We start from the raw sequence: 24,999 nt of genomic DNA, 5'->3' as shown, positions 1-24,999 counted from the left end.
TAAAGATAAATGATGTCTTGGGAATAACCAACAGACACAAACATCCTCTCTCATGCACTTACCTTGTCAAGTTCCGTTTTTCTAGGAATGATGGGAGACGCAGATTCCTCAGGCCCAGCGCTCTGACCGCTCACCTCTCTAACAACCTGTGGGGAGATATTTCACACGTATCACTCTCGACTCTATGAGGTTTGTTTTTCCACATCGTCAAACCCACTTCCAGTGATTGTCGACATGATTGATGGCCGTATTGGTGTGTATTACATGCATGACTGTCATTTCAAAGTGTAGCTCACCCTAAGCCATCTGTGAGCCTGCTCCTTGCTTTGTACGGCCAGCACCAGTGCATCTCCATTGGGCAGAGTGAAGCGGAGTTCATGGTGCTTCCTCTTGCTGTCTTTGGGTGCGTAGACCACAGTGCACTGGGGCAGCAGCATGTCCACACAGGGGGATGTGTCCTTAGAGCTCTTATAGCACTGCACAAAAGAGCACACATAACAAAGTTGTAGAAGTTGAAGAAGAGGTTGTTTATGGTTTCCTAAATGCATGCTGAAGAATAAGGCCTTGACACACTAAGCCAAGATCAACAAACACGTTGCGTAAGAGTCAACTGTTGCACTCGCAATGCCTTTGTTTTCGCCACAAAAAATAACACTTGAACACACAACAAAGACAACAGCCATCAATCACATACGTTCCTGTCTGCATGATCATCATTCTAAAATGGAAATCCCAAAAACTCCAGCAGTATATATATATATATATATATATATATATATATATATATATATATATATATACAAGCTGTTATTATGTTACAAACATTTAAACAAAGCAGCATTTGCCAGCCATTTTTGGTGATATAGTTTCAAAAATAACTGTGTATTAGGATGATTTGATAAGATGAAAGTCTATGTATTCCCTCTTGATTTGAGTGTTTTGTTATTTATCCTCGCATCCGTTTCTCTTAATGTGCACTGATCAGCCTGAGCTGAACAGCCAATCAGAGTCATCCCCTTCCGCTGTCAATTCAGCAAGTAATAAAGGCATTGGAGTATTTTGGAATCTGCGTAAAATAATGCTAAAAATGCAGGAAACACCACAAAAACATGGCGGACAGACGTTCATCGATGTCTCCAGCTTGACAGACGGACGATAATCAGCTTGGTGTCAGGGCTTTTACTTAGTTTAACAACTTCTCACCTGTAGTCTGTTATCACGTATGACAGTGAGCTGTTTGGCCCACTGGCCGAAGCGTTTCTTGCGCAGCAGGAAGGCACAGATGCGACAGTCCCGGGCGGGGGGCATGGAGCTCTCCTCCGAGGGCCACTGATGAGTGAGTCTGACGCTGGGGCTCCTCTCCTCCTCATCCTCCTCATAGGACTCGTAGGAACTGCTCAGAGCATCAGAGTCATTGTCTGATGGGGAAATTACAGAGAAGCAAAAGTGTTTTATTTGTTGAAAAAGACAGTTTTTTTGGTGTTATATAGTTCACTTTCTTTTCAACTTACATGAGTTTTTGCGGTGTGTGTTGATGCACGTAGTGGGGTAGTTGCTTTCGGCATCTTCATAACCATCTTCGATAGAGTTGGGAGGGCTAGGCCTGACTGTAAAGGGAAGGAAACAAATCACTAATTACCCCTTATGTTCCGTGATGTATTTGAATACAACTTGTACTTTGTAATTACTGTCTAAAGGGTTTTAACAGCAAAATGACACTAAGAGCACTGAGTGCAACAGAACGGGAAGATGCTGACCTCGTGTGATGATGTACTCGGGCAACGTGCCAGGACTGAGGGGCACGGCCTCCTCGTAATACTCCTCGGGGGGAGGCGTCGTGGGCAGAGGGGGAGGGGAGTCAGTGGAGTGCGGGGCAGGGGAGTCTGCACAGTCCTACGAAACACACAAACACAACTCTCAAATTTCACTCATAACCAAGAAAGAATTTTTATTTCACAGCCTCAGAACTCCATCATCAAAGCGATACAAAGAAAAACCCTTTAAATGATATCCATAAATTAGACACATGGGCTCTGGGCGGGTCCCTAAATCTTAACTCCTTCAACAGCTTGCAGAGTGATGAGCATGTGTGCATGGGAAAGCCCCGCAACATGGAATACAATCTCTGTTTTTCTTTGCTTTTCCTCCACAAGTCATTTAGAGCTGTAATGGTCCTCTGCGATGTTGAATTTGGATGGTGAGTGCTGAAACGACGCGTCCCACACATGTAATGTAGATTTCTGGGAAAGGATCAGTTGGAAATCAACTATATATTTGCCACTTGCCTGTTTTAAAGTGTCAGCTTGTGTGTTGTTGTCTTTCAGATCGTCTGTCACATCCTTTAGGTCCCCAAGCTGGCAGTCTGCAAGACACAATAATGTATATTTAAACTGACACTATATATAAAGAGAACATGATGTCTGCAGAGTATTTATATGGAAAGGGGCACATTTTACAGCAACAAAGACTCACCAAAGGTCTCAAAGAGAGACTCTACGAAGCTGGTGCCGTTTCTGAACACAGCTGAATTCATGTAGATGCAGTCTGTTCCTGAAACTGGAGGCAAGGAAAGAGACCCTTTAAAATGACGAGTGTAGTGCGTGTTTGTATGTGTAGAGTTGAAATGAAACACACTAGGACTTGTATCCTCCTCTTACTGACCCGATGGCTGTATTTGCTTCAGGAGGTTCCACACGGAGGTCTTCTTCTCCTGCGTGTCGGAGCTGAGGTTCTCCTGGTCCAGCATCTTCAGCAGGACGCCCAGCTCACTCACCAACACCTCCATCGCTGCACAGACGGGGGGGAAGGGGGGGGGGTGCAAAGGTCAGGGGGCGCGGGTTCAGTTTAACAGCAGAGAGGGCAAAGGTCAGACGGACAGTTCTAAACAAACCAAAGGCTGTGTGTCAGACAGCCTCTTTCTGCTTTGCTTTCCGTGTCTTTCTTTCATTTTCTGACACTTTACTTCACAGTTTGTCAATGTCAATCTCACGCAGCCTCCTCCTCTCCTCTCTCAGACTCAACAACCACATAAAGATGGTGTGACAGGAAACAGATTTGCTAATTGCTCATTAACCTCAAGAAAAAGTGGAAGTGAAGCTACCAAAAATCACACCTCTTTGCATAGAACACAAAAAAGGAACTATAGCTGCAACAATTATTGTAACTAATTAATAATTCATTAATCGTTTAATCTTCATAAAAAATGGCAGAAATGCTTTTTCAGCTTCTTAAATAATTGATGTTTATCGCATTACTCCCGGAATATCTTAAGAGTTTCAGACTGACAAAACAAAACATTTAAAGATATCACATAAGACTTTGAGAAAACCAGCATGGACATGATTTCTGAATTCATCTGGAAAATAATCAGCAGATTAATCGCTAATACAAATATTTAATTAGTTGTCGCTCTACAGAGAACAGTCTTTCAAGAACAACAAGAAACAAAACTGTTCTTTCTGCAGCAGCTCTGAAATGTTGCTGGCTCAGACTGATGAGCACCAATCCAAAATGTAAATCAACTGTCGATCTCACTGCAAAGAAGGTAGATTAACTGTTCTGCAAGAAACTGTAAAGATGTTAAAGGGTTCTTACAGGAACAACTGAATTCCCACAGAACCCAGAGCGAGCCAAATGTAGCAGCGAGCACCTGATCCTTATCTCACAGTGGAGAGATTTTAAAGTCTGGTTCACACGGCAGACCTCCTGCAACACACATTCTTCACTCGGCTTTCCATGTTCTGCAACACTTTGAGGACCCGGCTTATATGATACACACATCATGTTGATCTGGTCCACTCCCTGTTTTCAGAGCAGAACTTAAATAAACCGTGTCCTTCCGCCAACTGCTGGACATCCTGAGAACAGGTCTGCAACCTGCCTCTGTGTTTGGATTCCACCTTTATCAGATTTTCCTCCAGACACAAGCAAAGCCTCTCGACTCTTTCTGCTCATTTCATAGCTGCATTGTATTGTACACTCTGTATTGTTAAAACATGCTGTTCTAATACCCATTTATCTACTTCTATAATCCTGAAAATCCCCAGAAATCCCCTGACAACTGGCTGAGTCACTGCTGGCACACTTGTCTGCCTCACCTCCCTCTCTCCCTCCATCTCGTACTCTCAGCCCCCTCTCCCGTGCAAACATTTTCACAGTCCAGCTACATTAAACCTTCTGAACCGTGCATTTTTCTGGGGTCAGCCGCGGGACAACCGCTGAGCCAGAAAAGTCTTTATTCGGCGGGCGATCATATGGCAACAGGTAAACAAACACACCTACAGAACCCGTGTTGCCACAATACTCAAAATACTTCAATACAACACCGGGACCAGTGTCAATCTACGACTCCATGTTCTAAACCAAACTTTTCCATACCATTTAAAATGAAAGATGAATATAACAAAATGTATTGTACTGCACATTTTCCTATGTTAGCTAGTTGGGAAAAACACCAGGAATGACAGTAGTAACCATTTACCATAAAAGCAATAATTTTAACATTAAAACATTATTATTTTTGAGGTGGTAGATATTCAAAAACCACTGAGATTGTCAGACATGCAAAAGGAAATAAAGTGGAAGAAAGAAAAATGAGCAATCATGTAATGCCAATGTAACATTATGAGAAATGAGATTTTAAACCCTTTCAAATATCAAGGTATGTATTCAAAATGACATACACACAGCAAACATTGAGGGAACTTAAATGAGATAGCAATTACCACATCTTAAAGAGCAAGTAAAACAAATCTATCCATCTTATGTGTTTTCAATGTTTCATTATATCGATTTATCCAGAATCGACATGTTATGAAAAACATGCACACCTCAATCAATCAATGTTTATTTATTTGCCTCAGTGGACTGCAGTTTGTACGGAATATCAGTATGACAATATGACACCCTCTGTCCTTTGACCCTCACATCGTACAAGGAAACACTTCCGGAGAAAACCCACAGTTTAAAGGGAACATGGGAGAAACCTCAGGGAGAGCAACAGAGGAGGGATCCCTCTCCCAGGACGGACAGACGTGCAATAGATGCCGTGTGTAAATTGAAAAGATAATATATTTACAACATAGGTAGACCAAATGTTTGGAAATGTATGTGTCTATAATAAGAAGATGAATCCACGAGGATGTCAACAATCCTGTGGGAGCCATCGGAGAAGTAGCGCAGGATTGCTTGTATGTTGTGGATTTAGTGGGACGTGTTTGAAGCAAACTTTGGTGCACCTGTCAACAATCCGCCTGTTGTGTGCTTGTGTTTGAGGAGGATATAAATGACTTTAGGCAGAAAGTTGGACTCTTAGATATTTCACTCTGACAGCACAATCTTGTATGTAATCACCACTGACAAGAAAAAAGCCTTGATAATCTGGGAGATGAATGTGGTATTTGTTCTACATTTCAGACTGCTCCCACTCCTTAAAGACAGACATACTTTCCTGAGGTGGGTCTTCCTATGGGTTTCCCACCGCTCTGCCAAGGCTACAGTAGGTGTGTGCTGGCCTGCGTCTGTTCAACCACTTCTTTACGACTGCGGTTTCCTTCTATTGTAATAAAAGCCCGCTCGCACTCTGAGAAGAGGGCATGAGGAATTAAACCGTGCCGGGACCTGGAATGTCTGCTCATTAAGATCCGATTCACCCGAGGGAAATAAGGACGTGGGGGTCAGGGGAGAGAGAGGAAACTCATGTGAGGGGGATGTTTTTGGCCTGCTGAGCGCTGTCTCTCTGCCAGAGGTCCCAGCTGTTAAGATTCTGGCTGTAGCGCACCACCGGACTTCCCCTAACCGAGCAGAAAACAGAACTGCATCCCCAGCGTGACTCATTCACAGCAGAGAGGCTGACATTCACACCAGTCAGCATTAAATCGAATACAACTAAGAAATCAAGGCGTAGCTTTCGAGGATTTGGTGTGAACGGGGTGATAAAGATTTTTCACTATTACACTTAGATCGGTGTTCTAAAAAGCGCGTTATCCGATTCGACGATTACAGTGTTATTGTGCCAAAATGTGCAAAGAGTTAATACGTAGTTTTTGGCACGTAAAGCCCTTAAAACCACCCTTAAATCTCCAGCTATGACTTTATAAGCAACACCACACTACTCACAAACTTCGAAAACAGCACATGATCCTTTAAATCTCTGCTGCAATTTTGTGTGTGTTTGTGTGCGGGCGATGTGGGTCTTTGATGCCTTTAAAAGCCAGATAAAACAGATTGTGAGCCTGTGAACACCTGAGGGAAACTACACATGAGCATACGATGATAAAGCTGCATGAAAACAGGTTGGATGTGCTTTGAGGCAGACCCGGGGTCAAATTACAACATTTGCAGCTACAAGAAGGAAAACTAGGGCTCTACTGAACATTTTGAAGCTTTAAGCTTTACTGTATTTATATATTGATATTTCAATTGAATTAATCAATAAAAATAGTTTTGAATAAAAAATAAAAACGTTTATTTTGTGCTTCTACTGTGACATGTCTCCACGCTTTAATGTTCAAAAAGCTCTTTATTTGTATCATACTGCCTGCCACCTCTTTTCACCCTCTGTCTGAAACCAGAGCCCATCTGCTCTGATTGGTTAGCTGGCCGGCTCTGCTGTGATTGGTCAACCGCTTAGAGATGTCCCGCCCTTTAGCCTTTCACGTTCATTGTGTTCAAGCGTGAGTGTTACATAGTGTTGTCACTATGTTATGGAAGTATACAAAGGAGTCTAATGGGGGCGTTTCAGGCAGGGGGGGGGGGGGGGGGGGGGGGTGTGTGAGAGAGAAACTCCCTCTCCAGGATTTTTGCTTTTGCAGACCATTTAGATGAACAACATCCTATACAACACAACACAGGAAAGGGATTTCTTAAGGGGATGACATCATAAATTATGACGACAGACATTCAAAGTTCATTTGGAAACCTTAACAGAATCTTGGGAAATAAAAAAATTGAAATCCGGTCGAAGGACAACCCAAAATCAAGAGAGAAGACATCCAGATAACCTTTCAGTGCATCAGAGAAGATATCAATAGAGCACAAAGACGGGTGCAGCCGGTGCACCATGCAGGAATGTGTAGCCATTCAGAGCTCAAACATTTACCTCCTCTCACTCGTATGACAATTGCTGTTAAACACTGGACACATTCCTCACCTTGATAATAGTGCAAGACTCTGCAAAGTGTGTTTGTGCACATCAATAGAGAGAAGTTGTTAAACAGTGCGGACTCAGACCTTTTAAAAGAGGCTTGCGTTAGCGGAACGTCTGTACAAACTGATGGAGTTGGGGGGGGGGGGGGGGTTGAGTAATGTCAGAGAGTGGAGCACCTGTGCCAACATGTCCAACAAACCTTGATATGAAGATTAATGTGACCTGAATCGGGTGCGCAGGGTTTTTCCCCTCCCTCCTTTTCATTCCAAAAGTTTTCTTCATGCTGGGCATACTTATGTTGCCACACATCACACACAGAGAAACAGCTCCCCAGTATGAGGAAAGTGACACAATTTCACAATATTGTTGCAGGCAGACATTCCAAGCTAATCAAATACGGATTTGCATCCCACAAAGACTCTCTGGTGGCTTTAAAAATGACAGTGTTTCAATATTTGACTCAAGTTGCTGCTTTCTCAACAGTTCCATCTTTGTTACCGTTTCAGCAAGCTTGCAAAAAAAGTAACCATCACCCGATTCCTGTTTACAACTCCTCCCCAGCCTGTGTGTCTTTCCATTGTTCTGAATGTATTAACAAATCCTTCTTAAGCATCAGATACCTGCTGCGTTAATATCTTGACAATCTGCAAAGGCTTCCACACTTACCCTCAACAGAAGCAGTGGATGAGAGTCCCACCATTTTCCAAGGTTAGTTAGGAGAAAGCAGTTCATTCAGACCCAAGCGGATACTTTAGGAGATATTCCAAAATCAAAGTCTCCTGTGAAGTCTTTGCAGCGGAGGTGAGCTGCAGTCTGCCTGCTGCTGAATTCACACTCACCTCTCCCTCCCTTCTTCTGTTATCTCCCTATACTTCCCCTCCCACTCTGTCTCCCCTCCTCTCTTCCTTTTTGGGGGGTAGGGTTTGTGGTTGTGGTGGTTCTGTGTGTGTGTGTGTGTGTGTGTGTGTGTGTGTGTGTGTGTGTGTGTGTGTGTGTGTGTGTGTGTGTGTGTGTGTGTGTGTGTGTGTGTGTGTGTGTGTGTGTGTATGTGTGTGTGTGTGTAAGCCCCTCTGCTGTAATCCTAGGGATCGTATAGCACCTGGGAAAGGTTAGCTGTGTAAACACACACATGTCAACTAATAGCTAACTCACATTCTTTATTCTTTCACAGTCTAACCTTTAACTAGTGACACATAAAAGAGGATGCCAGCTAACCCACTGACACACCACATACAGTAAGGCATTGTAGTACCACATAACTACTTTCTGATACCAGTAACATTTTCCCAGTGAGAATATAAAGGGTTTGGGGTAAAGGCTGTGGAGTGGAGGTAGAGGCATGTTGAGACCTTTCAGAGTTACACATGGATGACTTGTTGCCTTGAGGCAGACTCATGAGGCCCAACACGATGTGACATGCTACCTTTCAATCACAAGGGCACAACGCTGCACAAACAAACCCACAGGCACTCACTGACAATAAACAAGCTCAGCAATGAAGCAACAAACACACACACACACACTGACACAACACAGCACTGTTTCTCACAAGTGTAGGCTTTTAGTGTATCAGTTGCAGGATGAAATCAGTGTCAGGTGGCTGCACAATACTACACAATAATAACTGTGAAGCTATATGAGAAATGCAAAATATAAGATCACCTGTTTTGTGTCCTGTTGTGTTAGAGCCACAATGAACTCAACGTTTTTATTTAGATTCATAATTTGATAAATGAATTAATGATGGAAAATTATGTATATTGCCATGGTGAATATATTTTGATGAAATGATTGTTTATTTGAAATCGTAAATATGATCTGTTTTTTTGTACCTTACGGTGTTTATTTAAGTGAGGCAATTTAGGACAGCCGCTGTGTATGAGACGTAATGAGACGTGGGGCGCAAATTGTAAACAGAAATTAGTATTGCAAATTGGACTGCAAAGTGCAAAGTATAATTTATATAAGAAAGTATATCGCCGAAATATTGATTTAGATGTTATTTTGAGACAATTTAAGTCAATAATTCTTTGTTAATAAATTACTTCTTTTTGGACTGAAAACCTTCGGCTGCTTATTGCTTTGGATTGCGTGTCGTCAACCCCGCTCTATAGTGGCAAAAGGAAACCTTGGATGCCACTACAAAGCTATATGAGAAATGCAAAATATAAGATCACCTGTTTGTGTCCTGGTGTGACCATTTAACCCTTTTTGATATGAACTATTGAATGCACTTTAGTTAGTAATACATTGTGAAATAAGAACATTTTCCTGCAGAAAGCTACAAAAATTCAATCTAAGATTTCATATCTGTATGGCAAATAGGAAGATGTTGGTAGAAAGAAGAAGATGGTAACAAAATCCACAGTGATATTTTTATTTAATCAAAAAGGCATTCATTTCCAACATTTGGTACTTAAAAATGACGATAATTAGGGCATCATATACATTTTTGTCAGCGGCAAAAATAATTGAGGATAGGGGCCCAAGGCCCAAGGGGCCCAATTAAACTTTCAAAAATGTCAAGAGAAGACAGTTTAAGTTGATCTTGGTGAAAAACAATGCCGAAATACCACTCAGCAATTAAATAGTAGACAAACAAGTCAGACTGTGTGCGCATATAAAAAGGATTCAAAATAACAAATTCCAAGGATGTCGGTGTAGAAAAATGTATGATTAATTGCTTGATAATGTAGGCAGGAAGTTCTCCTTCCATCTAATTAGACACACACACACACACACACAGGCCAGATACCCTGAGGCATTTCTAGTCTTTCCCAACTTTTCCGATATCCTCTCTAACTGTGACAAATGCCACAGACACACCCTGCTAGACTTGGTTATGGCCTGACAAACCACTCCTCACTGTGACTAAATGTGACCTCTGACCTTCCCAGTAAGGATGTGAACTCACACAGGACTATGGATGCCAGAGTAGGGACGGGAAGCACGCCATGTTGTAAAAATACATCACTTTTCTTCACATTGGGTACAATTACTCTCATATGTTTAAGTAAAACTAACGTGTTCAGGACTGGCGATTGCAGACTGCTAAAAAATGGATCCTGTTAAGCCTTGAGCCTGTTTTTCAGGTCTCAGGCTCGAAAATGACATTCCCAGAACAAATGACCATATCTTCACTTCTAAAAAGGGTTAAATTAATAATCTTTTTTCTCAAAGCAAGGTGAAATCTGTGAGTTGGATGTAGAAGTGTCAGAATCAATATAGATGTTTTTATTTGAAAGTAAATTCAGATTGAACACAGTAAAAAAATGTAAATTATAGTGTCCGTCCAAAAAACTAAAATTACCACCCTTGAATGATGGGATAGTAGGCTAAAAGCTTTAGGAATCCAAACTATAACGTATAATAAGTACCCTGTATCAAGATTGATGCAAAACAAGTGACACTTGACTTTTCTAGAGAGGTTTAGCAAAAATTAAAACACTTCTGGAGTCATTTGGGTGGATTTTACCTATCTCTGGCCCCCCTTGGTCGATTTTGATGATTGACATCTCTTTTTAACCGTCAGAGCCAATGGAATCAAGGGGAGGTTCCACATACACACACACGTTACCAAATAAGGAGTGAGAGTGACGCGTAGCCAAAACCGGAAGCTGCGATAACTCTGGTGGCTATCATTAGCAGCTAATATTTATTCTCCGATTTTTACATAAAAATTGAATTATGGATTATCAATAATTTGTTCAAAGTGACAGACACATTGGATTAACCCTCAGCAGCGTTTTTTATCGTTTTAATGCCATTGAACACGACTTTTGATCAGAATAACAGCTAAAGTGAGACAATCTCCCGTGTTTGCTCCGTAATGCTACGTGTTGTGATGTCTGTGTTTGTTTCCCCTGTTGCGAGTTCTGATCGCTCAGTGATGATACTATACCTATATAATCTGTGGAATCTCAGTTTTAATCGGATATCGTGTATGTGCAGTTACGATAAGTAATAAGCATATCTTTACCTTGAGTTCTGTGCCAAGTGCGTTAGCATTTTTTCGCTCAGGGGTCATTTAGACGCTTCTTATGAGACTTGTGTTTTGTTTTGGTAAAAATGGTTCGTATTGTCAGTTAGCTGAGTTTCTTCCCGTTAATCTGGTATGACACATTAATAGGTTTATAAATATTAAAGTGGACCTATCATGCTATATTTGAATAATATATTGTAGGGCCATACCTATATAAAACATGTCTGTGAAGTTTTTTTTTCAAAATACCAAACAGATCATGCATTTTAGCCATGCCTCATTTCACTCTATTTGCTCTTTTCCAGCCCTGTTTTTGCAAGGGCTGATTCTGTGGCAAATGAGCTGCAGCCGACTACGCCCCCCTGCAAAGGAGGAAAAGAGAGAGGGTTGTGTTTTCTGACACTTGGTGAGTTCCCTGACACACCGGGGACACATATTCATGTATAAAAGACGTACAAAAGTGCATTTTGCATGATAGGTCCCCTTTAAGAAGCCCTGAGACACAGTTTCGTGAAAAAAAAACCTGCAGCCCCCTGTAGAGGGGGCTCTCGGGCTTAACAGGTTAAAGGTCCCCTATTAACCTGTTTTTCATCAATATATTATAGGTCTCAGATATATGCAAAACATGTCTCTGAAGTGTTTGGCTGGAATACTAAACAGATCGTGCATTGCAGCATCCCATAATCCCCTCTGTTTCAGCCCTGTTTCAAAAGTGCGGGAGCCCCTCCCCACGCCCCTCTGAGAGATATTTGGTTAAAAAGAACACAATGGTGCTCTAGGAGGAGATTCCTTGGTTGGTTATTGGCTAATGGTTACACAAGACAAAATATCGTTATGACATCATAAAGTGGCCAAAATCTGATCAGCTCATTTTCAGACAGGTTTTCATATAAATGGATCAGGACAAAAAGTGAGAGAATCTTTTTTCCTGAAACTTTAATAATCTCTTTACACAGAGGGGACACATGTCTATGTATGGAAGACATGAAAAAGTGGATTTTGCATAATAGGTGACCTTTAAGGTTAAAGTTACGCAGCGTCCACACGGCGGCCTGTGTTGAAGCTTGCCGGCGGGCTTGTCTGAAACTCGACCAACCAATCGCATGAATCTCCCTCCCCAGACACACAAGCAGGCGGTTTGATTGGCTAGAGCTTGTACTGGCATATGATTTGATTGGCTGACGCTTCCGTCGAAGCTTCAAAAGTTGAACATCGCTCAACTTTTGAAGCGAGCAACGCGAGCAAAGCGACGCTCCCACAATGCAGTTCGGCAAAGCTTGACGTCACCCCATTTAAAGTGAATGGGCAGAAGTGTTGAAGCTTCAACACACGCCGCCGTGTGGACGGGCCGTTAGGGTTAGTATGTCCACGATAAAAAGCATAGTTAGAACTAAAAGTGGCTGAGATCATCTCGAAGGACCATCTGCGACTCCACAAGAGATCAGTATCTAATGAAAATTGCTGGGCTTTTCTTGGAAGTCCCCCTTCCTTATTGTCTTTGGACATGTTGAATATACAGCAGTTTCCCAACCTGATCGGACATGAAAGAGTGCTGCAGGTTGAAGGCTTTGAGGTGTCCACACACACAAAGTGTGGGTGTCTCACGTTGTGTCATCAATGAGGCCGGCTGAACAATATGCCCCAGCGACTTTTGAAAGGAAATGAAAAACATTGTCTTTGTATGTGGAAAAGTACTATCTTATCTCATGTTAAGTGAGTCACAAGAGAGGGTTTTCAGTAAGGAGTCACCTGGGTTTAAATGTTATCTTCATGCCGTGTGAGGTTTATCTAAATACCACCATCCAACTCGGTCATCAAAGCTGGGTCAAAGAAAAAGGCTGAATCATAACATTTAGAAGACAGATGAAAAGATGGATGCCACATACAGTATGAAGATCTAAAAAACATCCACTTTATCACCCCTATTTGCCCTGTGTACATCAGCAGGCTGTGTGTAGCCAACACATACCAACACAGGTGAGGTAAACCAGATAACCAGATGTGCTGGAGGTCTTTAATTACAGTAAGAGTGGTGCCAACAATGCCATCTCTCACCAGCCTGTGCCCTATCATGATGAGATCTCCTCCCACTCTACTCCTCAGATTCCAGACATTTTCCAGGTCTGATGCTTCTGCTCTGCCAAAGCGCTAAACATGCCTGGACATTCACAAACTGATATCCCCGGAGACCACGATAGGTAAACAGAGACTGTATTGGATGATGGGCAGATGAGTAAGATGAATGCAACTGTGACCTAACTGTCTTCTTGCTAATGTTTGGCCAGTGTAGTCATCATTTAAGGATTTGAGGTGGATAAACACAGCAGGATTCAAATGCAATTTTGACTCAGATTTCTTGCGTATGATTCATTCTTTTGTGTGATTAATTCACAAGTCAAAACATTTCCTTGAACAAACATCAATTGTATGCGTCAAAAAGCGTTCGTTGCTGGCGACGCATTACTTCAGATTATCAGACTAAAGCATCAGATTAAAATGTAAATCATAAAAGCAGTTTTTAAAGATCATGCTTACTAACTCTATTAGCCAACTACTGAAGACCCTTGGAGATGGATTTGATTTTACTCTGCCTTCTGCCAACAAAGCACTTTTCCTGTCCCACATTAGTAAATGGGCTGACCATCTTTATGGGGATGCCCCAAATGCCCCCTATAGAGATGGGCTTCCTGCCTCTATTGATGACATCACCTATCACCTCCGGCCTTCTGTTTCCTCTTCCTGTCAGCTGACGCACTCCCAATTTTACTGTACAGTCTCTAGTGACCCCTTTCTCAATGCAGTGTCTAGATCTTTGGCTAGATATAGTTAAAACATGCCTGCTTCTACAACCGTATTTCAGGAGATGACAATATAATGGAGCTTTTGAATGTGCTATATTTAAAAACCTTTATTTAGCTGGTGCAGGTAGTCTCAATTAGAACGTGAAGTGCTTTCTCATGGCGTTGACATGGTCATTTATTATGTGGACGGACATTTTCGACAAACATACAATGGTAAACATACAAACTGAATGCACAATGCAAAACAAGCTGAGGTTTAGCAGCAGGTGAGGGGAGCATGTGGAAAAGCTTATTTGTTAGAGGAGCCGTAAAGTTATACAAATTAAGGGGAAAAACATGTTTTCCCCACTGTTTTTATTGTACACGGCCGAGGAGGTGCTTCAGGTTATCATTAAATACAGAAAGAATCACATCCTTCACTCCACGATACTCACAAGTGAACACACAAATACAATAAATACACTGTAGATGGAAACAGTCCAGGAAAATACACGCTTTAAATCCATGTGTACATATGGGAAGATTCTGTCCTAGTTTTTTACTTCAGGAATAATTCCCTGGTACATTGAACAACACTGTATGTGATTGCTTACTTGAAAACACAGTTTTATAATCTTAAATTAGGCAAAGCCTTAAGAGTTGGCAGCACACATTCCACAGCACAATTACTTCCCCGCCTTGCACCTTAGATTAAATCTCCCTAAAGTAAAGCAGTTTAGGTTAAATCCCCCTACTTGCAAATACTCGTAGATATCATTTAACTGGGGTGTGTTTCTAGCTGTGTTTTCACTTCACTTCTAATTAGGTGGCAATAATTAGTTTGTCGCAGCGACAGAAATCTTCTCAAAGTCATTAGGCCTCTTAAGCCACTGGGACGTCTCCATGGTGATGGAGTGGGAGAATTGTGGGCTCCCACTCACCTGTTTAAACATTAACCAGCTGTTGAAGGGCAGCAATGCAGCACAGAAGCTTTTGATATGCACAACCACACACACACACACACACACACACACACACACACACACACACACACACACACACACACACACACACACACACACACACACACACACACACACACCACACACACACACACACACACACACACACACACACACACACACACACACACACACACACACACACACACACACACACAACACACACACACACATCACACACCACACACACAACACACACACACACACAACACACACACACAACACTACACACACACACAACACACACACACACACACACACAACACACACACCACACACACACCACACACACACACACACACACACACACACACCCACACACACACACACACACACACAACACACACACACACACACACACACACACACACACACACACACACCACACACACACACACACACACACACACACACCACACACACACACACACACACACACACACAGCGCAGTTTTGGCACCCACCTCTATATCTGCAACCATTATTCTTACATAAAAAAAAAATTCTAACATAAGGGAAAATGAGCCAACAATCTAAAACGGTCGGTCGGTCTAACGGCCCGTCTACACTACAGGCGTCAAAAAATGCTTTCAATGCTTCGCCCATTCATTTGAATGGGGTGACGTAGGATATTTTCAAACTTCGCCGAACTGCATTGTGGGTAGCATGGCAAGGCGTTGCAAGCATCGCGAGCGTCTATCGGCGTCAAAAGTTGAACAATGTTCAACTTTTGAGGCTCGATGCTTGCTCGAAGCTGGCGTCAGCCAATCAAATCCCGTTTTTGCAATTCCCGCCAGTACAAGCGCTAGCCAATCAAACCGCGTGCAAGCTGGGAGAGCCAGACCGCAGTTCATTTCCTCATATTCCAAACGAGAAATTACGGTAGCAAATCACCCGGTTCTTTCCGACCAGAACTATTTACCGGGATACAAACCGGAGGAACCAGGCATGGAGGGAGGTGGCAGAGACAGTGGGTGAAACTGGTAGGTTTTCGCCTGTTTGGGGATTTTATATCCAGTTTACTTCGTTTTAACATTGCTATTGCTTTGTATGTCGGGGGCGGGAGATTCATGTGATTGGTTGTTGGTCGCCAAAAATCGGCAAGCTTCAGACACGCCCAGCTTCAAGCTTTTTCGATGCCTGTAGTGTAGACGGGCCGATGGCCCGTCCACACAGCGGCGTGCGTTGAAGCTTCCAACACTTCTGCCCATTCACTTTGAATGGGGTGACGTCACTTTTAGCCGAACTGCATCGTGGGAAGCGACGTGGAGCGTTGCTGGCGTGGCTCGCTGCAAAAGTTGAGCAATGTTCAACTTTTGACGCCTCGGCAGAAGCGTCAGCCAATCGAATCATATGCCAGTACAAGCTCTAGCCAATCAAACCGCTGCTTGTGTGTCAGGGGTGGGAGATTCATGTGATTGGTTGTTGGTCGAGTGTCAGACACGCCCGCCGGCAAGCGTCAACGCGCGCCGCTGTGTGGACGGGCACAATTTGTATTGTATTATTGTATGAGAGAGGTTCCAGGTTGAATTGAGGCGAATATTTGTAATGTTCAGTGGTTGTTGTGTTTCATATTCATGAGAATATTTGCCATTGTTCCAATGATAATAAACATTAGCATAAAGCATATTTGTCCAGTCATATGTTGATAAGAGTATTAAAAAATATTCCTCTAAGGTACATTTAGAACGGATACAAAATGTGCGATTCATTTGCGATTAATCGCGATTAACTATGGACAATCATGCGATTAATCGCGATTAAATATTTTAATCGACTGACAGCCCTAATAATTTTCTTTTAAAGCAAATGTGCACGTTATTTTATTGTTTGTTATTGTTATTATTATTGTTTGTTAGCTAAGTTGTTTATTTGTTTTAATTCTTTAGTGTGCACTTTACATTTATTCTTAGCTCTTGTTCTTGCTTGTAATAAATAAAGGTGCAGTACTTTACTGTATAACTGTTAAGATGTTTTGATATTTGGGGGGGGGGGCGCAGTGGTGAAGCTCGCCTAGGGCACCAAATGTGCTAGGTCCGCCCCTGCACACACACAATAACTTCTGCTATGTTCATTAACTGTGCCAATGCATTGTCTTAGTGGGAATAAATCAGGGATCAAATTACATGTTTTCTGTAGCCAAATGTTAGGCATCACAAACAAATAAGTACTGTGCCACAGAAATACTTCCATTGTGTATAAGGTGAAATGGAGGAAAACAACAAATATAAATTAATGCTATCAAAATTATCGCGTTAACGGCGGTAATTAATTTTTTTAATTAATTGCGTTAAAATATGCATTCAGCGCATGTGCAGAATGGCCCGCCCCATACATCCCACCAGTGGCAGTGCCAGGGTATGGCTGGGGTAGGCTACAGCCATACCAAGAAATGGCTTAGCCCCACCATGAAAAATGATGTTAAAGTAAGCAAAATAAAGTCCGCCAACTCGCGCCGAGAATTGCATAGACAGCAGTTAGTAAGATTGATTTCAGTAGCCACTTGTCTGGAAATACCGAAGACCAGAAACGGTTTTGAAAACTTTTGTCACGTAGTGATCGTTTTCTCAATAAAACATCTTTGATAATGTCTTCTGGCCAATCAGAATCAAGATAACGGCGTGGTGTTGTTGCAGGAAGTCCCGACGGAGAATAGGCGCATTCACACTGCGGTACTTTTCCCACAAAGGTTCATGTGAACTTAGTTCATGTGAACTCTTTTATCGCGTTCACACCAAAAAGAGCCGGTACTAAAATTAGTTCATGTGAACCTTTTTACCCCCACGAAAGTCACTGCTAGAGAGCAGGGACTTTCGAGCGGCTCTTTTGTGAGAAAAGAGCTATATTTCTGATTGGCTGGGCGGATTGCAAACCACGCCCCGTAAAACTCCCAAAAAGTTTTGTGAAGCCGCCATTTTATTATCCTTGCATTAGCATTATTAGCATTAGCATTAGCCCAGCGCAGAAACGCAGAGAGACTAACTTATGGCAACACAAAATAAAACATGGGAGCGGTAGAGATGAGGAGGTGTCGGTGTTCTGGCGATTTACTCGGAAGGCTTCAGTAGAAGCTGCTGGGACTCCCAGCAGCTTCTACTGAAGCCAGTCCCCAACTCCGGGGACTTCCGGCCGGAGACTTTGGGCGGCAGTATACGCCATGAAGTGGTTTGCGGCCTGCCAGTAAACCCAAAGCAGAAGAAGAACAAGTGACGTCAGCGGCTTCATTTGCCTAATCCACCCCCACGGACTTTTTCCAGTGTGAACGCGATCTGTACTTATATTAGTTCATGCGAACTAAATAGTTCACATGAACTAAGTTCACATGAACCTATGTGGGAAAAGTACCGCAGTGTGAATGCGCCTATTACTGTTGCTGTAGTACAGGTAACACATTACTGGTACGCAGGTTATGTGCGTAATCTGAAATGCGTACCGTCACTTATGTCACAAAGCGCATTTGCGTACCGACGTAGGCCTACTTGTGAAGCTTTTCCAGAAGGCGGTTAGATCACCGGTTAGATCTCCGTGTGCACAGACAGGGCTGCTGTTGACGTCGGTTTGTACAACGGAATTGTGCCAAAACTACCCCAACCGGCTGCGGAGGGAGACTCCCCCACTTCGCAGGAGAACTGCGCTAAAACAGCTGATCACAACATTCACACTCTGTGGTCACGAAGTACTCCACTAGCCCCCCCGTCGACTTTCCTGAAGTACTCCCCCTTTGATAGAAATCAACACGTAATGAATTAAGACCCCACGGTTTGATGATTGATAGGTGCTCTCTTTCATTTTGACACACAGAAAAATGTTACAATAAACATGTTAAATGGATATATCCGCCTTCTTTCATTTATCTTTCCATTCCCACAACAATATACATAAATACATGACATATTTTGGACATAGTTCGAATGGTGATTAATCATGATTAATTAATTGTTAAGCTGTGATTAATCTGATTAAAAATGTTAATCGTTTGACAGCCCTAATATAAATATTTCACAGTGCCATGGTTTCCTGTAGATCTATGGCAAATCTTGACAACATTTCAGCAAAATGTCAGCAAAAGAACTGCAAATGAATGGTTGTTTCCATCTACTACCGTTATGCAATAAAAAGGCAGATGGTTCGGCAAAATAAGCAGTAGGTCGTTGCCAATGCTAAAAACAATACAAAATAAAATAATCCTTCATTTAGTATTTCCTTTTAATGTATTGTTTTTCCAATGCATTATTGGAAAGGCTGATCTCCCCAGTGACTCTAGAAAGCAGAATGTTAAAACAGTGGACAGATGGGTACATGTCATGTAATAGTAGCCATGGCCAGGTTGCAACAGTTGCATCTGGGAATTTCTCAATATGGTCGCAGGTCAAAGATCAAAGGTCACCAACTGACCATGATGTAGAGGATGTCTGTGTGATAAACCTCTTTTTTCACGCTGCTCTCTGATTTATTCAGTTCTGAGATGGCACAGAGGTTGACTCAGCCTGCTGCTGCCAGACAAAGGCCCTACAGTGCACTGGGTATTATTCAGAGCCCTATCTGCCTCGGGTCCATGAGATCATCACCATGCTATGTCTCCCTCACAGAAAAGGACTCACACTGAGAAAGATGCTATTCTGCAAGTGGAAGCTCTGCCTTTCTGATGGTGCACAGACAAGGGTAATATACACTGAATATACATGCACGCCTGTACACACACAGTTCAGTTGTTCATCAGAGAACAAGGACACACTCTCAGTGACTTCTTGCTGTTGTCTGGATCTAGCCATCATGGAGAGCATTACTTCCTATGTGGATGATCTGAACTGCCGTCTCCTTGTATTATGCCAAACTAAAGTTTAGTTTGTTTTTATTAGTATATCATTCGACTTTATAGACATAACATTTACACTTGAACCTTTATATCATTACTAAATCACTACTGAATGGCCACTGCTAATGTAGTTGCTAAAGGTTAAATGTAGCATGAACTGGACCTCTTTTTTTCATTTTAGCATTTTACTAAATGATACGACAACAAATAGCACACTGTAAATGCTTTTCCAGCATTGTTTTCTGAGAGAACGTCAGAACCATATTTTGTCTTCACTTTCTGTACTGCTCTGTTTAAACTGTTTAACTGCATGTGTACCTCATGCTAAATATTACAAATCTATACCTGCATATTAACATCAATCATAATTTAGTGCTATATTATGGCTGATGTCAAACTACAGATAGTAAACCTTAGTGATGACAGGTATGGCAAGTCTTCTATCCAAGACTCTTTTATATTCTGCCAAGTCAGTCAAATACATCTGAAATTGCCCTGGGAGTATTGGGCTTGTACCTTTATGCATGCACAGCCCGGGCAGAGTCACTTTTCAACCTCTGCAAAGCGTCATGCAACGGCTGTAATGTTGTGCCGTGAATTGCCATGGAAACCCCCCCCATATAAACAGCTGTGCAATGAATGACCCTTGCCTATTGGCACAGGCACAATATATATGTGTTCACTTACACACAATAACCTTAACATGTATCTCAGACATGAATCATAGTCATCTTCTCATCTCACGAGGGTTAAAAAGGGGAATTCCACTTCTTATAGGGCTGGTCCAAAATCATCCATGATTTACAGCTCATGCATGATGGGGCATATATATGTAATATAATGTATGTATGAGCGTCAGCAAGTCTGCACATTGATATTATGTCTCCAAAACTCTTGATAAAGTCTGGTAGAGCAAACAAAACAAAGGATCTTGTGAACCTTTCATATACAATTAAAATATAGGATGGGGATTTTCTTTCCTTATATCTCCTTATTATTCTAGCTGGTCATTTAGTTAGAATAATAAGGTATTTGGTACCAAGCACGGCTGAGAGAATAGACAGGATGTCTTCATTGGAAACTTTACAACAGATTATTTAACAGTTGTATCTAAAGAAGCGATTTCCCAAACAATATATATATGACTAAAAGTAGCAGTGACACTAAACTGAACCAAAGAGTATCCGTGGCCCCATTGGACTACATTCAAAGGCAGCTTTCAATTGAGGATTTGACAGCGTTATGTTTTAGTTAAATGAGCTAAAGCTACAACAGTTAAGTCCCTGATTGTGAAATAATGGAGCATTTCGTCAAAATTGTATACATAGAGCTCTGTGTTTCTCTGTCACCGCTGTTTAGCTATGTGTAAATTCAGATAACTGAATACGAAATGAAAAGTGGTGCGTGGCATAAATGCACAATCAGTGAGGTCAGAGACCACTGGCGAGATGACGACAGCAGACTGCATTTTAATGTTGCTCTTTTGCCCCATGAACACATACCCATTTAAACCACAATTACACTGAAATGTTGACAATTTGAATCCTTGTTTATTCTCACACATTCCCCACAAGCCTGACAAATGTATTGTTTCTCAGACCCATTGGTTGATTTGTAGATGAATAACAAATATAAGGGGGGGAAATCCCATAGGCGCACAAACAGGTTCTCTTTTCATAGATATTCCAGTGGAATGTCGAGCCTCTCATTAAAGGAAAGACGAACATGGAGTCAGGATTTAATGCATATGCTACAGACTTGTGCTTACATGAGCAGAATGTTACATGTATGCATGATTGTGGAGCCTATATAGCCGATCACTGTTTTGTCCACAAGTTCTTTCATATGCTCCAAAACATCCTGACAATAGCCACAATTGATTCATCATATCTGCTGAGCTCAACACAGACAATCCCACCACTGCAATGCATCTCTATGGGGCAGCCTCTCCCCTCTCACTCCCACCTGGTGCTCTGCTTCCCATCGTGGAAACAAAACTTGTATTACACTGTCGCTCCAGCTGGCCTGGATAGTGCATATCAAGAAGCTGCTGACAAACAGGTTCATACCTGCCTCTCATCAACCTGCGCAACATTGATAGCTGAACTTGTTTAACTCTACACAGCAAGCTTTGATGAACAGAAAAGAAACACGGATAACTTTTGAGACAATTATCTAAGAAATGTCAACCTCCACTTGAATCATTGTTTAATGTTAACAATGGATCAAATTACTTATAAACTTGAATGTTTTAGCAGTCACTCTAAATGAATAAATCATGAAGTTATTATCCAACTTCCTTAAACATTTTGGAGCTATGTTTTTAGCACATTTTAGTAAATTGTTTTGATATTATGGCCATCAACTTTGCTCTTTGGTTAACTTAATTTGACTTCAAGGAGCAGAAATAAAATCTCTGAAAACCCAGTTAATGTATAAAGGTAGCATTTAGATGGTGAACATAGTGGAATGTTTATCTGCTAAAGACTTACAGTCAAAAAGTGGACACAAGGACTCGAAAAAAAGGCCTATGATGTTGCATGTGTGCAGATGGTTTGAAAAAGTAGTTATTCCGAAAGAATATGATTTTTGAAAGGTCTCATTTTGAGATCTGTCTGGTTGTGAATAGCATTTGTCGTGATTTTCTGACATTTGTAGACTAAATTAATTAATGGATAAAAAACATACAACAACAAAATCAAGGAGAAAGTGATTTAGCAGCAGCCTGTCAGGGAATTACAGACTGTGTAAATAGTAAGGTGCTCCCCTGGGATCACCAGCCGACACCCTATGTTTTCTCCTGCCGTGTTTACACAAACACAAAGCTCTGATTGAAAGTCAGTCAAGCTAAATTCCTGTGTTTATACAGTATGTGTGTGTTGGGAGTGACAGGAGAGGATTTCTCCCAACAAGACTTCCTTCTTTAGACTTTGCAAACACACCAAATAGACTGCTAACATCCACATATACTGACAAGGTGATAAATGATGGCAAATGAGTATATCATGGATAATTGTATTGAATTAAAAAAAAGTTGTTAAAAGCTGCTGGAAATAAAATTAAAGTACTTTCCCATTTCCTTTCACCTCTAGTCAGCTAGGTTAAAAAATGTCCATTAAGTTGGACGTTATAATCACTCTCACATGTTTACCTGGCAGCTGGCAACAAGTCTATGAAAAGCACTCAAGTTTCTGCAGCTTTCAAAGCAGTAACATGATACCGCAACATCAGTTGAATTGTAAAAACACATCAAACTTAAAATCACTTGAAATGTCTGAAATGCTGGGTTGGGTCACACATAGGGTATGTGTTTATGCTGTTACTTCTAGCCTTGTCCAATTGTATTTGTTTTCAGTTACAATGTGGAACAATGTTATACTGTGCAGGGGGGCAACTGCACCCCTCCTAGAGAAAAACACATGGTGAGGAAAAATGTTTTTGTATTTCTTGCCACATCAACAGAAAACACAAGTTCTCCAGAGACATGTATGAAGAATTATCTGCTGGTGGTGTCCGATATCAAACAATGATTACTGCTTAATCTCAAAATATCTCACCACATCCAGATATTTGACTTGACTCGGGATGAGTGAGGTCCACTTTCTATAACAACAATCAAACTTTAGATGAGTGCTTGGTTCTCTGCCTCTCCAAGCAGCTGGAGGAGAGACCAAAGCAACATTATTTATATGTTCAATGTGCACTACCATTGTGTTTTAGATGAACACCATGAGGGGGAATTACAGGGAAAAGGAAGTGTTTTATACCATTGATTGGTTCTACACAAAGTGAATATAATCTGTAATATATAATGATAGCAAATTAAGTTCAATGATAGCACAACCTTAGAGATATGATAACTGTGTTTAGGTATGTTTTCTCCCATATGTCCCCAGTAAACCAGTTAAGTGGAAGCGTCAGTGAGGGTGCTGCAGTAGGAGGTGTGGGAGGAAGGAAACACAAGCAGTGGTTTTGAGATACGATTATCTCACAGTTTTGACAGCCACAAATGATCAATTAACATATAAAACAAACATGCACATATACATCTACCTTTGCAGACTGCAGAAACAGCGGCACAACTCCCACTAACATTAAGTCTTGCAGCAGAGTTTCAGGTTGAAAATTAAACTTACATTTGGTGCCGTTTGTTTCCATTCCGCTGCTGATGCTGTCCATGAGAGAGTTGTTGAAATATAATTCAGGCCCATGAGTGAGTGAAGGCGTGCAGAGCCTACGCTGACAGATACAGGAGATACACTACAGCCCGCTGCTCTGCTGGGTCCTAGCGCCTGGCGGCAGCTACTTCAGGGAGCTTCCATGAAGCTCCCTTTCCTCCCGTTCCTCCCTTTCCGGTGGAACTCATGGGACCTTATTTCGGAAAAAATATGTATTGAAGTCAATGGCGAGAGGAAACTTATCTTTCGATCCCGTTTGAATTGTGCCATGATGTTTGTCAATCTTAAAAAATAATTTCCATGTCAAAAAAGTCACAGTTTGTCGTAAAACTGTTGAAATATAAGACTATGAAAAATGGTCAACCAGCCTGACAAGCTAAATTTACCAGCCTGACCAGCCAGTAGATATTAGTCTGGAATGGTTGGCTGGTTTAGAGGGGTTTTGGACACTTTAGCTGGCCAGGATGGCTGGTGTAGCTGGTTTAGCTGGTTGGCTAAACCAGCTAAACCAGCCATCCTGGCCAGCTAAAACAAACAGCATACCAGATTGATTGTGTCATGTATTCTGGTATCTACCCAAATAAAAACATTGTAAAGTGATCATACTGTAACAGTATCTTAATTGAATAAATAGCAATAAATAGCTAGTTAATATAATAAAATACACAGTAACAATACAATAATTATACAAATAACAACCAGCCTACAAATCAACCTATACATCAACATAAATATATGATCTAAAACAGGTGCATTTGATTTAAAATAAAATAATAAATAGAATTCAATATTTAAATGGTAACAAAAACAGTAACACTATGTATGATAAGAAAAAGGCAACAAAGAAAGTGTTTTTAGTTTGTCCTTGTTCATGTCCAATGTTTCCCGTTGTGTAGCGTCCTGCCTTTCCCAATCTGGCCTGCATTTCTGTCTGTTGAAGCCACTTCTTGAAGCAAACTGAAAATAAATGTAGAGATATAGGTACACTGTAAAAAGAAAACGTGACATTTACGTTAACATTTGGGCTGCTGTGGTTGCCAGAACTTGACCGTTAAAGTACGGCAAAATACATTAC

General features: G+C 41.5%; 1 protein-coding gene across 2 annotated transcripts in view; it reads right to left on the bottom strand.

Annotated features, from left to right (window-relative positions):
* afap1l1a (actin filament associated protein 1-like 1a) overlaps positions 1-24,342 on the bottom strand; it is a 34,650-nt gene extending 10,308 nt beyond the window's left edge. Inside the window, exons 1-9 of one of the 2 annotated variants that reach the window (XM_034214917.1) lie at positions 23,883-24,342; positions 2,662-2,787; positions 2,473-2,556; positions 2,286-2,362; positions 1,758-1,893; positions 1,512-1,607; positions 1,204-1,418; positions 297-476; positions 63-146 (exon numbers count right to left, since the gene is read on the bottom strand). In XM_034214917.1, coding sequence (XP_034070808.1) covers positions 63-146; positions 297-476; positions 1,204-1,418; positions 1,512-1,607; positions 1,758-1,893; positions 2,286-2,362; positions 2,473-2,556; positions 2,662-2,787; positions 23,883-23,925 — 1,041 coding nt within the window. In that variant the 5' untranslated portion in view covers positions 23,926-24,342. Of the gene's footprint in view, positions 1-62; positions 147-296; positions 477-1,203; positions 1,419-1,511; positions 1,608-1,757; positions 1,894-2,285; positions 2,363-2,472; positions 2,557-2,661; positions 2,788-7,813; positions 7,988-23,882 lie in introns of those variants that run through there. The other variant, XM_034214918.1, reaches the window with a different exon arrangement.
* Positions 24,343-24,999: the final 657 nt, after the last annotated feature.

Source organism: Gymnodraco acuticeps, unplaced genomic scaffold (genome assembly GCF_902827175.1).
Source record: "Gymnodraco acuticeps unplaced genomic scaffold, fGymAcu1.1, whole genome shotgun sequence".
NCBI lineage: Eukaryota > Metazoa > Chordata > Actinopteri > Perciformes > Bathydraconidae > Gymnodraco > Gymnodraco acuticeps.
The sequence above is the reverse complement of the archived record's forward strand: the minus strand, read 5'-3'. Positions and strand labels throughout refer to the sequence as shown.